The 15,251-nt window shown below is 48.7% G+C and overlaps 1 protein-coding gene across 3 annotated transcripts in view; it reads left to right on the forward strand.

The window, feature by feature from the left end:
• FBXL19 (F-box and leucine rich repeat protein 19) overlaps positions 1–6,894 on the forward strand; it is a 30,421-nt gene extending 23,527 nt beyond the window's left edge. For all 3 annotated transcript variants that reach the window (XM_081883622.1, XM_081883624.1, XM_081883623.1), the window contains 4 exons: positions 105–268; positions 2,729–2,890; positions 3,619–3,837; positions 5,444–6,894. In XM_081883622.1, coding sequence (XP_081739748.1) covers positions 105–268; positions 2,729–2,890; positions 3,619–3,837; positions 5,444–5,667 — 769 coding nt within the window. In that variant the 3' untranslated portion in view covers positions 5,668–6,894. The remainder of the gene's footprint in view (positions 1–104; positions 269–2,728; positions 2,891–3,618; positions 3,838–5,443) is intronic.
• The last annotated feature ends 8,357 nt before the right edge of the window (positions 6,895–15,251 follow it).

Raw genomic sequence — 15,251 nt, forward strand, 5'->3', positions numbered from 1 at the left:
CCTTTTAGCCCTGCTAATGAATGATCGCTCACAGATGTGTTTTTGCACCCCCGCCATCTCCTGGGCTGAGTTCTCCCCTTCTGCCGCTCTTCCCCTTGCCCCAGGTGCTGTGACAAGCGGCTATGGACGCACATTGACCTGAGCCGTCGGAAATCCATCACTCCCTCCATGCTGAGCGGCATCATCCGCCGGCAGCCGGCCAGCCTTGACCTTAGCTGGACCAACATCTCCAAGAAGCAGCTAATGTGGCTTCTCAACAGGTTGCAAGGTATTGTGGGTGTTTTGTGGGGTGTGTGTGGAGGAGCACTTACACCCCCTTTGCTAATCAAAAGTCTCAAGGTGGCGCACAATGATTTGAAGTTAGGCAGTGGTTTCTAGTGAGCGGCAAAAGCGGCTATATGAGCACACAGCCCAGTTGCAATGCTGCTGCTGGATCTCTGGGCCATGGCAGGTCTTGGCAGAGATCACCCCAGCCTGCAAACACCTGATGTAACAGCAGCTGGATGTTGTGGCTCCGAGGGAGTGTCTCTTTCAGCTTCCGTTTCCCAGCAGCCAGAGGCTCTGGAAGGAGCAAAAGTGCTTACAGACCTACACAGCCCGCCCTGGTCTTCAGATATTCCAGTTACTGTTGTTATCTGAATAAGTATCTCAGTTGGTTAGAGTGTGGTGCTGATAACGCCAAGATTGCAGGCTCAATCCCCATAAGGGACAGCTGCATATTCCTGCATCGCAAGGAGTTGGACGAGATGATCCTCCGGGTCCCTTCCAACTCTATGATTCCATGGTTATTATTTATTAAATAATCACAGGGAACCAGGCAGAGGGGCTTCTCAGTAGTGGCACCCACCCTGTGGAATGCCCTCCCATCAGATGCCAAGGAAATAAACAACTATCTGACTTTTAGAAGACATCTGAAGGCAGTCTTGTTTAGGGAAGTTTTTAATGTTTGATGTTTTATTGTGTTTTTAATATTCTGTTGGGAGCCACCCCAAGTGGCTGGGGAAACCCAGCTAAATGGGCAGGGTATAACTAACTAACTAACTAACTAACTAACTAACTCACTCACTCCCAGGGCAGTTCACACACACACACAAAACATAAAGAAAATGAGAACAGGAAATACATAATACATAAACAAAAACCAACTAATAACACCCCCCTCCCACAAGCACATTTAAAAGGCCATAGAATGTTTGATCAGCCAAAGGCCTGGTTATAAAGAAAATATTTTGCCTGGCACCTAAAAGGCAAGGCAAACCTCCCTGGAAAGAGCATTCCACAAATGGGGAGATACCACAGAAAAGGCCCGTTCTCGTGTTGCCACCCTCCGGACCTCTCATGTAGGGGACACACGAAGAAGTGGCTCCCTGTCACTAACTATCTGGGCCTCAGCAAAGTCATTGAGAAAGTAAGCCCAGCCGGAAGTAGACTTGAGTTGTCAGGGTTTGGCATATGGCTTTCAGGACTGAGTAGTAAAGAAGTTTTGGGGGCCTTGTTTGTTAGGAGGTGGGAGATAAGTGGCTAAAGGGAATGTCTGGTGTCCAGAAGGAGGACTGTGCCTAGGCTGTGCCACCTTATTTTACTTCTTTAAGGCATTTGCATCCTGTTGCACAGCACAGAGAGGCTTTCAAGGGGCCTTACAAAAATTATCACAGTCAAAATGATAGCCGTGTTTGGTATCGGGATCCGAAACGTCCCCATGGCGACAGGGTTGTCCAGGTGGCATTTCCTGCCTTCGGCCTTGGTTTCCTTGGCGATGTCTTGGGAGGGCGGCCTGATTGATTCAGGGGCAGACACTTCCGATAGAGGCGGGACCAACCTGTGTGGTCATGAAATTGGGATGAAAAGAAGATAAGAAGTGAGTGGGGATGTTTTGGAGATAGATAGATAGATAGATAGATAGATAGATAGATAGATAGATAGATGATAGATAGGTAGGTGTGTGTGTGTGTGTGTGTGTGTATATGAGAAAAACTGCATGACCAGGAAAGGGGTTCCCTCTTAATCTTCTCCTTGACACCTTCATGCCCCCCCAAATGTACTTTGTTTTGAGCAAAGGCACCCATTGGATGGGGCGGGGGGAGTCCCCACACCCTGGAATGAACCATGGTGTCAAATCCCTGGGTTTTTTTATAATTATTTTTTAAAGAGTAAGTTTCTAGCATTTGAAGAACCTGCGATACAAGACAAAATATTTCCCTGCTTTTTCAAAATGAGAAATGAGCCTGCTTCCTCTTTCAGCATCTTACTTTACAAACAGGTGCCCCAGGAAAAAAATTCTGCTTCTGGAGAGGAGCACTGAATCAGGAGAGCCAACCCTCTCCCCCCACACTCTGAGTCTCACATGGAACAGCCCAGCCACAGGTGTCCCACTTCAGTGAGCCACTCTGCCTTGAAGCAGGAGGTGGTTTGGTTGGGTGGGCAGCAGGTGGAGGAGATGGGGAGCCAGGGTCACGACCCAGGAGCAATTCCATACACAGGTGCAAGTCTCCTACACTCTAGCCTCTGCTCTCTGGGTGCGCAGAAGTCAGTGCCCCCCCAGTCCTTTGCCCTCCAGGCTTCCTGCCCTCCTGATGGTGAGGGTGAGGGTATATTTTTTTAGTGGGGGGAGACCCTGAGCTACCAGGCAGCACTTGTCACTTCTCAAAGGAAGTGGGGGCAGGACCAGCTGAAGGTGCAGAGGAGAACCTCAGTGACAAAGTGTCATCTCCTCATCCCCCCCCCCCAGGCCTCAAGGAACTCATCCTGACAGGCTGCTCTTGGTGCTCCGTGTCGGCGCTCAGCACAGCCAACTTCCCCTCCCTGCGGCTCCTGGATTTGCGTTGGATCGAGGACGTCAAGGACTCTCACCTCCGCGAACTGCTGTTGCCTGCCCCAGATGCCAAGCCGGGTAAAAGGGGGCGCGCAATGGGGTGGGGGTGGAGAGGCCCTTTGGGGAAGGGCCCGCAGCCGACTCTGTTCCTTTCCTTCCTCAAACTGCAGGCGTAAAATAATGGATTGTGTTCCTTGCTCTCCCGGCAAAATTCTTCCAGGACATTAGACATCATTAACTGTGTATTACTGACCTGCACCTTTCAAACAATTGCTTAAAATTTGCAACCAATCACGTTCCATCCTGATTAGTTTTTTAGGTACCAGGGAATTTTTTGCTTCATGCCGTATAGACAACAGTCCTAGCTAGCTTCCTCTGGAAATACTTGCTAAGAGAAGGGGATTTGTCTGTACTTAAGGTGATCCGTAAAAGTGGGCACCTTGCTCATCAACCTGGAATCTTATTTCTTTATTTTAAAAAAATACCACACCGTCCATTGCCTTGTTTCTGGGGGGTGGGTGCTTCTGTTTCAGGGGCAGCCAAGGCGACGCCCCCCGAAACTGGACTACAACTCCCATCAACCCTTGCCATTGGCTCAGCCAGCTGGAACCGATGGGAGTTGGAGTGCAGCAGCTTCTGGAGGGCTTCCTCGGATACAAAATCTGCAAATGCCGTTGGACAAACCTAAAACTGCCACCCTTTAACAGCAGCTTGAGCCGTCCGCCTCCAAAAGGGATTGTGCCCTCTGGCCCGGCTGCCCCCGCCCCTGCCTAACTCGTTTGCTTCCTTCCCCCTGCAACCGCCAGGCCAGACCGACAGTCGGGGTCGGCTCCAGAATGTTTCTGAGCTGCGGCTCTCTGGGCTGGACATCACGGACTCCTCGCTGCGCTTGGTGATCCGGCACACGCCCCAGCTTGCCAAACTGGACCTGAGCCACTGCAACCACGTGGGCGACCAGTCTGTTAACCTGCTGACTGCTGCTAACTCCCCACTCCGAGAGACCCTTGCCGAGCTCAACCTCGCCGGTGAGTGTCGGGGATTTCCTTCCTCTCCCCGAATGTCGTTCCTCAGTCTTCTCTCTTACCAATTTTGGTTGGTCTCATTTATATTCCACCTTTCCTCCAAAGAGCTCAAGGTGGCAAACGTGGTTCTCCCCCAACCCATTTTGATCCTCACAACAGCCCTGCGAGGCTGGTTAGGTTTTTGGATTTTGGATTTAATATCCCGCTTTAGACCTGAAGGAGTCTCAAAGCAGCTAACAATCTCCTTTCCCTTCCTCTCCCACAACAAACACTCTGTGAGGTGAGTGAGGCTGAGAAACCTCAGAGAAGTGTGACTGGCCCAAGGTCACCCAGCAGCTGCATGTGGAGGAGTGGGGAATTGAACCCGGTTCACCAGATTACACTCACCAGATTACACTCGGTTCACCAGATTACCCGGTTCACCAGATTACACTCACTACACCATGTTGACTCTCTCCTGGTTGCTCTGGTACCAATCCTTTCCTGCTCTTTAGGCAAGTCTTATTGTAGGTCTACACCACTTAGGACGTCCCTACTGACCCCTTTTGGGTCTTGTGCTGCCTATGCAAGCCTCAGTCGTCTGCCCCCTTCTCTTTCCCTAGCCAGATCTGAATGTTGCAGGGAATGGTTGTCCTTAAACAACAACAACACCACCACAGATGTAATTTTTATTGTTACCTTCACCTAGTCCCAAGCACAGCCTCAGAACTTCCAAGTGTGGCTCCAGAAAGAGACAAGAATGACTGTTTCTCATCAGGAGGCAACACAAAGAGCAGCTAGACAACTGCACAGGGCATATCAGCCTTATAAGTGTGTGCTGGTTTTACAACTTCTTAAACTATCATGGCTCCCAGCTATCCCCCCAAATCCTGGGAATTGTAGTATGTTCATTCTATGCTGAGAATCTAATTAGAAAGACCAGTTCCCATAGTTCCCTCAGCCGATGAAATTACTATTAGGCCTGTTAAATATGTAGTGAAGATATGCCTTCCACCCTTAGAATAAGTGAACTTAGATACCGTATTTTTCGCTCTATAAGACGCACCAGACCACAAGATGCACCTAGTTTTTGGAGGAGGAAAACAAGAAAAAAAATATTCTGAATCCCAGAAACCAGAACAGCAAGAGGGATCGCTGCGCAGTGAAAGCAGCAATCCCTCTTGCTGTTCTGGCTTCTGTGATAGCTGTGCAGCCTGCATTCGCTCCATAAGACGCACACACATTTCCCCTTACTTTTTAGGAGGGAAAAAGTGAGTCCTATAGAGCAAAAAATACGGTATTTCCTATGCATGCCACCTAAACCCCACCAAAAAACTTACATGCGACAGGCATGTTCGATCAGTCTTTGGCTTGAAAAACTCCATCCCGAGACCTGATTTTTTGCATCCCCACTTTCAAATTTCCCTGGATTCCAGCGAGCTGCAAATTTAGCGTATGGTTTGTTTCTCCATGCTGAGATAGTAATCTTGCCTTTTTGGAGGGCGGAGGCCTGGTCCCTGTTCCTTTGAGAAGGAACCTGCTTTCCCCACACCAGGGGAGTTCTGAAGCAAAACCTTTATTCCTGACATTTGACCTGCCTGTTCACTCTTTCCCTACCCCTTCTCCGCAGGGTGCAACCGGCTGACGGATCAGTGTCTGCCCCTTTTCCGCCGCTGCCCGCGCCTCTCCCGCATCGACCTGCGCACCTGCCACCACGTCACGCCCGAGGCCTGCGCCCGCTTTGCCGAGGACTCTGTCTCCAACAGCACCTCCGTCCCCCCGGCCCCTGGCTCGGCGCCTCCCGGGCCTCCTTTCCGTTGCCCCGAGGAGAAATTGCTGCTGAAGGACAGCTAATACCCGCCCTGGGGTGGAGGCGCAAAGGAGACTCTGCCTCGCCAGTCGGACAAACCGGACGCGGACTCTGAGAGAACCTTTTTACTTAAAGCCATGCACTGAACCGGAGTGGCGTCTCCACCCCCCTCGACGTGCGCAGCTAAAGAAGAGGGGTGGAGGGTTGTGCTCCCCCCACCCCACCCCACTCCCCTCCCCTGCCAGGGTGGGGGTCGGCCGCCTCTTGCTCCACCCCCCCCCTCGTTCCAGGACAGAGCCACGGAGTAAGTGGGGCCTGGGGTAGCCTTGTTGCTTTACAATGCTGGGAAAAGGCGTTTTCCTCCTCCTCCCATCATGCACTGCGTCGTACTCTCCGCCCCCCCAACCCCAACCTGTCTGTGCCGCAGTCGGTACCATGGTCTCTTTCTCTCGGGGTGAGGGGGGTTGACACACAGCCTTGAAATGCTGGCTCAGGAGGAAGGCAGCTTATTTTATGGTGTCAGGTTATTTTTCTCACTCCGGCCCCCTCCCCGATGCATATGTGCACTCCAACCTCCTCCATCCCGCCCCCCACATGCTGCCTTTATGATTTTGAAAGTGTGCGTGCCTGCCTTCCTGCCTGCCTGTCTTACCCCCCATCCCTCCCTCCCCAAGCACTCATTTTTTCAGTGCGGTTTTTACAAAGGGTGGGGCGGGGGAGCCAGGCAGCTGATACTTCGATCCCTCCTGCCCCCCTCACTACACACCCACTGAAATTCCGTCCGCCCCACTTCCACTGGGAGGGCACAGGCCGTGGGTCGCCACGCATACGCGGGGGCTGAATGTGCAGGCGGTCTCCCGCGGCCCAGATCTGGGCCCCGTATTCCTGGCCCTGCAAGCCAAAATGATAACATCCCCCCCCCACATGTGCGCACATGGCAATCCGTACACATGCTGTCTCCGCTGCTGTATTGTTTACACACGCACACACAAACGACATAACACTCATGCGCGCACAAGCTGTGTGCGTGGAGAGACTCCCCGAAGAACGCCCGTCCCACAACACTTGCCTCCCCGTCTTTAGTCCCCAGCCGCCACCCCCAGTTCACTGGTAGACCATGCAAAAACTCAGAAGCTTGGGATATCCTTCCCAGAAATGCTTCGGATCCACCTCGTACGTCCCTGTGCGAAAACGCACACCAGAAGGCCGCAAGGGAGCACGCAAGGCCAAGTGTGACGTGAAATGTCCTGTGTCTCTCAGTGCTACCCTTGCGCATGTAAGGAGGGTGCACCTTGAAAGTGCCACGGCCCTTCACATGTGCGCATGCAGGCACGGCGCCTCTCCTGCTGCCCTCTGTCTGCATAGCGCAGCTCCTAAGGCCTCCCCCTCAGGACACCATTCCATACCGCAAAGGTAATGTTGGAGGAGCCACGTTGATAAATTAACACGAGGAACATCCTCCCTCTGCCTCCAGTCAGACAACTTTGGGGGTGTCGCTACCAGGAGCACCATAAAAAGGTGGCTGCTTGCACCAGTACATGTGAACCACACACCAAATCTCCACCCTCACCCCCCCCAGTACATATATCTGTTAATCCAAACAGCCCTGCCTGCTGTCACCCCCCCCCCTTGTGTATTCCTCTTCCATCCCATCCTGGCACCTCCGCCTACCATTCCACTCCAGCAGTATTTCCAACTTGGAAGTCATGATCCTGCCTTTCTATCTGCCCCCCCCCCCTTCTCGGCCAGTAATGTGTGTCTGTGTCAGCCCCTGGGGGGGTGGGGGGCAAGCAAGATGAACGGCTTGAGCCTGCTGTCTTGCTGTGCTTGATTTTTACTTTTGAAAACCCCTCCCGGGAGAGGAGAGGCCGCTGTCTGCCCTGACCCCCCCTTCTCTGCCAGCCCCTCCAACCCTTGTCCCACCCCACTTTCCTTCTTTGGTCCATAAGCTTTAATAACCACTTTTAAGGGAGGGGGGAAAGCAGAGAGCTGCGTTTTCTTTCCCACAGCACCACGCATGTTGGGCTTGGGTAGCCTTGTCTTAATTCTGGTCGCCCTCCTCTCGGCCGCGGAGTTGTCAAACTTGAACACACACGTTTCCCCCTTCCCCCACCTTGGTTGCATTTTCTTCCCACCCCCCCATGGTCGTTCTTTCCCTTTTCTGAAGAGCGTGGTGGCAGGAGGAGGAGCGGGGGGCAAATACTGTAGAAAAAGGCACGAAAAAGAATGTTCCGGACCGAAGACGTGCCTGTTTGTCGGCCATTTCTTGGCTCCCTTCTGCAGCGGAGGTGGGATTGATGCGGCGAACGGGAGCTCCTCTTCCCTTCCGCCACGCTGGCCCATCCCGGAAAGGGAGGCTGGTTGCAGCCGTCCAAGGTGCCCAGCTCTGCTCACTGAGCCATTTTTGCTTCTTTTGGTTTCCTCCAACGGGGATGGGACTCGGCTGGGTTTCGGGAGGGAGAGGTGGTCAGTCACCAGTGGGGGGCATCATCGCAGGTCAACCGGATTCCCACAGCTGGGGGGGGCCTCCCTGCCGCTGCCACCCCCCCAACCCAACTTTCTCGTTACAAAGATTTCCCGGAGCCCCTTCTCTTCCTCGGCCCCCTTCCCCTCCACCTCCGCCTGGGTCCTCAGAGGGGAGGAAGAGGAGAAATGGCTTGAGGCTGGGTTGGGTGGTGGTTTTTCTTATTTTATTTTATTTTTGGTCAAATCGGTAACCATAACTACTTCTTTTTTTGTTTTTTTTTTGTTGATATATACTTGAACGTTCATTTATTACTAAAGCATTACTTGAAAAAACACACGCAGCGATAGGTTGTGGAATCGGAGGCGAGGTTTTCGGTGTCTTTTTGTTTGTTTTTTAAGGTTCTGTTGGGTGCTTTTATATTGTTTTAAGAAAATCGGTTTTCGTCATTGCTTTTTTAAAATTTTCATTTGTCCGTGGTGGTTTTTTTTGTTTTGTTTTGTTTTTGTTATTACTAAAATCCTTCCCTCTCACTTGATTAGCCAAAGAGGGCCAAGGTATCTTACTTTCTCCCCATGCCCTGCTCCCTTCTTTTCTGGATTTCCACTTCCCCATAGAAGAATTTACCTACTTCCACAGTCGTCTCTTAGAAGCTCCTAAAACAAAAAGAGTATTAAAGATGGTGAGGAGCTGTGGGGAGGGAGGGGGGCTAGGATACAACGGAGGCAAGTGTGGGGCAAGGGAGGGAGGTCAGTATTGTGCATTTATGGGGGGGGGGAGAAGATCAAACAGTCCTCTCTCCCCCCCCCAAACATCCTCAAAAAAACGCTAACTCCCCTTTGGACACAGCATAAATGCGTCCTACTTGATTCCGGGGCTCACCCTCCTTGGCGCAAATGAGGCCTGCTCTCGCCACAACAGCCTTTGCTTGTTCCTTGTCTCCTCAGTCTCAATTCCTCCTCCGACCAAAGGAGACCCGTACACTAAGAAATGGCAATTTATGGGTCAGGGTTTCACTGTGTGCTTTATGGATTGTGGAGGATGGGGAGAGGCAAAAACACGTAATGTAAAAGGAGTGGGGGGGTCACACTCCCTGTGCCATGCAGTGACCCCCACCCCAACCCCTCGGATTCCCTTGTCCAAACGAGGGGGGCGGAGGTGCTGTTTTCAGACATATCGTTTAGGGTTTTTTGTTGTTTTTTTAAGAAAAGAAAATATTTGTTTTTAATGGATGTTTTAACTAAGAAAAGAAAAATACCTCAGGTTTTAAAAGAAACGGTGAAGAGAGCGAGCGAGAGAGAGAAAAGCGAGAATTATCATCTAAGGGTGCGCTACTATGCTACAGACTGCTGCTTTGGGCGGGGGGCTGCGAGGGGTGGGAAGTCAGATGAACCCCAGAGAGGGGCAAAAATGCTCCCTTTGGACAGGGAGAGGGGCTGCAGGTGATAAGCCCACCCCTCCGCTCCCCCTTCCCCAACCACCCGTATTTTCTCCCACCCGCAATCACTTGAAAGGCAAATGAGCATTAATATACAGGCAGCTGTCTCTCAAGCCTAAACGGTTTGCTCCTGGAATGATAGAAGAATAGGGGGGATGCATTTGCTATCACACCCCTCCTGCAAAATCAAACGAAAAACCCTTTCCTCCCACCCCACAGATGTAGCCTCCCACAAAATGTTCCAAGGGATTTGCCCCCCAAGAGGTATAATACGGAACGTTTTCCGGTCACTGGTGTATTGCATACATGAAACCCCTTCCCCCAGTTTAGCGGACCAAAGCTATATTCCAGCTCCTCCTCGTTCCCTCCAAGGCGATTTTCTCCATCTTTGGCTACAACTTTTAAACCGCACACACAGCCACGTTTTTTCTCCTCCTCCTCCTCACCTGTATCCACCGAGACAAAGATAAGCCCCAGGGAGGGGAGGTGGAGGGGAGATGGGAGAGAAAGAAAGAAAAAGTGAAAACTTTAAAGAATCCACTTTGGAGCAATGTGTCTTTCGCAATGTTTGACCTGCACATCTCTGTCCCAGACCCCCCCACCCTTTGGGAACTGCTCGGATGCCGGGGAGGGGCGGGCGCGAGACCAGGTTCCAATCTGAATTTCAGGGGTTCTATTATTGTACAATAACTGTTTGCTATATAAACGAAAACTGAAAAAAAATCAAAAAAAGGAAGTATGTTTTGGTCTTAAAAAGCCTGTTTTTCATTATTTTCCCCCTCCCCTGGTTTTATTTTCCTTCCGAAAGAAATGTTGCGAATAAAAAAATGTTGGGGTTTTTAATTAATTTTTATTATTATTATTATTTTCATTGGGTTCTGTTTTATGGTTTCTGGAAATATTTTTTTATAAACTCTCCTTTTGTTTTTTTTAAAAGGTTTTAATTTGTTTTTATTTTGCGTTGGTCCGATAGCCGAGTGTTCTGGTTTTTTTTGGAGGGGTGTGTGTTTGTCAGTGGAGAGAAGGGGATTTGCATTGTACAGTGTCTTAATAGATGGATGCATATCTGACACCTCGAGATGCCATTTTCCAGGACTGAAACTGGTGGCACCTTTCAGCTTTGAGTCAGAAACTATTTCATTTTAGAGTGTGTGACTGCGAACTTCGGATGAGCTCACCTGTTGTGTTTCTGTGTGAATCACTGTTCTGAACGTGCCCCTGCCTGATGGTCAACAGGCCTTTGTCTCTATACCTGCAGCAAAATTAGGTGCTAGAAAGTCTGTACAAGGTGAGATGGGGGGTCGAGAGTAGCAATTCTGAATGCACTCATTTTTTTTAAAAAAAGAATTCTCTGCAAGTGGAAAAACTGGCAGGGAAAGGAGCTCCCTTCCTGAGATGCTAGTTCTTTACTTGCAGGGATTGATTTAATGCAAGGAACATTAGAAAAACAGTGGTTCAGTCCATCCGACCACCTCTCTCTTGCTGCATGTGTAGTTTGGCACAGAGAGGCTCGAAAAGGCACCCAAGATGCTCCTCATTGTTTCTTTCCCCTTAGTAGATGACTCCTAATTCTGTCTGGTCTCTCCACACTGAGGGCGATTCTGCTTTGGTTCAGTCCCTTGGGAAGTTTCAAAGGGGGAGGGTGCACAGTTTGGACTGTGACTCATTGAAAGATGCAGTGGGCAGCTTCCGGGGGGCGGGAAGCGTAATTTGGGTTCACAGGTAGTTTAAATTTCCCAAGGTCACCCACTGATCTTCGGGGTTAAGTAGAGATTTTAGCTTGGATCCAGCATTCGAACCCAGTACTGGCCAGGGCCTTTGGGAATTGCAGGCCAATTCATCTGGAGAGCAGCTTGTTGATAAAGGTTGCTATAACCGCCAAACCACACCAGTTCTTGTTATTTATGTAATCAATTGATTTATATACCACTTAATGCGAAAACAGGCTTCAACCCAGTATAAAAACCCGCTATAAAAACATATAAACATCTTTAAAATACACAATAAAGCAATACCATTTGTTTTATTGAAACAGGAGTCTCTGGTCGAGAAATTCCTGTATAAACCTATGGTGCATAGGTATATCAAACCTATAAAACATGTGTTTATTTTGCAGACAGGCTTTATTTTGTCATTGAATCACTCACATACATAAATAAAATATTTAAGCATACGGCCCAAACAGATGATCAGGATCCCAAAAGGAAAATCCTAATGAAATGATTCCTTTCTAATCTTGTAGGCCAGCTAACTTCTTCCACCCACCCCCAAGTCTTATCGCAAATGCTGTGTTTGAAACCCCCCTGTTTCCAAAACAGTTTGTTACACAGCTGAAGGGGGAAGGCACTGGTTATGGTTGAGAACAAGGTTTGAACGTTATGGCTGGCACAAACACTCCTGAAGACCCGGTTTCAATCCCCGATACTTTTGATAAATAGGAAGGAGAAAGTAAGTTGTGTGTGAGTCTGACGGGACCAGGGTTTCGCTCCATCTTTCTTGATGCTGTTCTGCATTATTTTTTAGCTCCCTCAGGTCGCCATAGCTAGGGTTGCCATATTTCAAAAAGTAAAAAACCTGGACATCCCGAAAGTTGTTGGAGGTTGAGCCGGAAATACGGCAGCCCTACCACAGACATAACCCAGGGCACAAGACTAGGTGTGTGAAGATGGTCTGACGGTAACCTCGAGTTTCTTTGTTCTGACCTGGAAGCTTTTAGCCAGGTACCTTCTCCACCTGACCTGCTCTAAGGTTATTGATGAAAAGAGATTCCTTTTCTCCACTGAATTCACTGCAGTTCCGGCTTTCAACCACTGCTGGGCAGTGGCACACAGGGCCGATTTCCCCACATTCGATTCCCTCCTTCCACTGGTTTGAATCCTCTCGCTGCTCAATATCCCTTCCCTTCAAGGGGTTTTGTCTGTAACGCCCTCGATGGATCTCATTCCGTTCCATGTTTCTTCCCCTTTCAGTTTTTTCTCCTCTTTTATTACAGTGGTACCTTGGTTCTCAAACTTAATCCGTTCCAGAAGTGTGTTCCAAAACCAAAGCGTGCTTTCCCATAGAAAGTAATGCAAAATGGATTAATCTGTTCCAGACTCTTAAAAAAAATATCCCTAAAACAGCAATTTAACATGAATTTTACTGTCTAACGAGACCATTGATCCATAAAATGAAAGCAATAAACAGTGTACTGCAGTCACACAATCAATCCATCGGTAGCTGAACTGGGATCCACACAATCACAAAAACGAAACAAAAAGAGCCGCAAAAACAAAAACGCAAAATAAATAGCAAAAACAGACAGACCTCAGCGTAACACTCAAAACGGAAGTGTGGCACTCAAAACGGAACATGTTTGGCTTCCAAAAAAGTTTGCAAACTGGGTTCCAAGTCTTTTGAGTACTAAGGTGTTTGAGAACCAAGGTACCACTGTATTTGTAAAATTAAAATTGAAAGTTCTCCATGGGTGTTTGTAAGGGTGTTGAAAATTATATCTGTGAGATGTAAATTACAGTTCCCGTTATTTTAAATGCAGTGGCGTGCATGCAGCCTCATGGGTGGAGAAAATATTCTGATGAAGCTGCTGCTGTGTGTGGCCAGCCCATCTGGCGGTCCCCAGGAAAAGTCTGGCCGGTGGCCTGGTCTCCATATCTAGTAAAAATAGCACTGCCCAACTTCCCCTTGATGGGATGACGTCCATACAATTGTCTCAGGATTTTGCCATCTCCTTCTGCCCCACACCCTCCCTTCGCTGTGGGGCAGAGATGTAGAGCGGGCCTTTGCAGCATCTCCCAACTGAACCCCTTGGCCTTTCCACCTGCTTTGTGCCCCATCCAAAATGACTGTGCATGAGGGAGGCTTGTGACTGGCCGCAGATCAGCCTTGCCAGCTTGCAGTAGGCCTGACGCAGCACATCTGTGGTCAGATCTCTCGGTTTTAAGACCAAACAATGCGACTTTAAAGCAAAAGTTGGCAACTCTGATTTTTAATTGGGACAGCAGTGCTGGGAGTGGGGGTGGTTGACAGACAGACAGAGAAAATAATAAATTTATCCCAATAGCAATCTCTGTGTGCTTAGGTATAAAAATCAGGGTAATTATTGTTTTTTGAAACCACTTGTACAACAAGCGTACAAACATTGACTCAAATGCTAATCTAATCATAGGAAATTATCTGAGTAATGTATAAATACGACATCGTACTGCCATAAAAGTACAATGCTCATAATAAAAAACCAATAGTCTGTCCCTGTGACATTAAAAGCAATAGCTTAGCATTTCGGTGTACCTGTTTCGGAGCAAATATTTTGCTTGGCATTTGGGTGACAAACAGTGTTTGTAACACAGCCAACGGGGAGCCCCAAAATATGGAAAAACGGTTAAGTTTAAGGCTGAACTCCTATACAGTGGTACCTCAGGTTACATACGCTTCAGGATACAGACTCTGCTAACCCAGAAATATTACCTCGGTTTAAGAACTTTGCTTCAGGATGAGAACAGAAATTGTGCTCTGGTGGCACGGTGGCAGCAGGAGGCCCCATTAGCTAAAGTGGTGCTTCAGGTTAAGAACAGTTTCAGGTTAAGTACGGACCTCCAGAACAAATTAAGTACTTAACCTGACGTACCACTGTATGCCAGTTTTTCCCAGCCTGGTGCCCACAAATATTTTGACTGGCAGCCATTCCTCAGCAAGTGAGTCAAATCATGAAAAGATTTGGTTCAGTTCCTGTTTAAGGTTCAGCTGCAAATGAAGTTCTTCCAGGCCAGTTAATGTTCAGCAACTCCTTCAAGCACACTTGACCATCCTGTTCAGGTCAGGTTCACCTGCTCAAATGTAAATATAAGGCATGTTATTTATAATTATATATTTTTTGGCACAGTGATAAAAACCAAACATGCCCTGTGTTGCTGGTGTGGCAATTGCTGCGTCGCCTCACGTATGTGTTGTATGTTGACCACACCTCTGCCCTAAATGAGAAGCCAGCCTCCTGCTCAAGTCTCTGTTTAATGCTTCCCCTCCCAGAGAACTGGTTTCATCTGACGTGCCTTTTCTGGTGGAGCCAAGGAGCGTCCCCCATAGAATCATAGTTGGATGGGACCCTGAGGATCAACTAATGCAGGCATAAGCAAACTCGGCACTCTAGATGTTTTGGGACTACAACTCCCATCATCCCTAGCTAACAGGACCAGTGGTCAGGGATGGTGGGAATTGTAGTCCCAAAACATCTGGAGGGCTGAATTTGCCTATGCCTGACCTAATGCAACCCTATGCAGAATAGGCAGCTGTCCCATCCGGGGATCAAACCTGCAACCTCAGCACTCTACCCATCTGGGCTATCCAGGCTGCTCATATACATCAGGTGCTTTTATTATTATTTGTTAGATTTATATACTGCCCTTCATCAAAAGATCTCAGGGTGGGTATGAGGGGGTTTTCTCAGGGTGTGAAGATGAAGAAGCAAAGCTCTGGGCAAGATTCACTTCTCTGCACGCGGCTTGAAAATTAAAATATAATGGAGATACACAACTTTGTGCTTTATTATATTATCTCTCTTTTTTATTCTCTTTTTTTCTCCTGTCTTTCCCCCCTCATTCCCTCATTTATTTTTCTTCTTCTGTATTTTTAATTATAATTTTATTTAGTTTGGTTTTTATTGTATCGCACGTTGAAAACTCTTAATGAAACTGATTAGCAGAAAGATCTCAGGGCAGTTCACGAGATAAAAA

The sequence above is a fragment of the Podarcis melisellensis genome (genome assembly GCF_964234715.1).
Source record: "Podarcis melisellensis genome assembly, chromosome: 13".
Lineage (NCBI taxonomy): Eukaryota > Metazoa > Chordata > Lepidosauria > Squamata > Lacertidae > Podarcis > Podarcis melisellensis.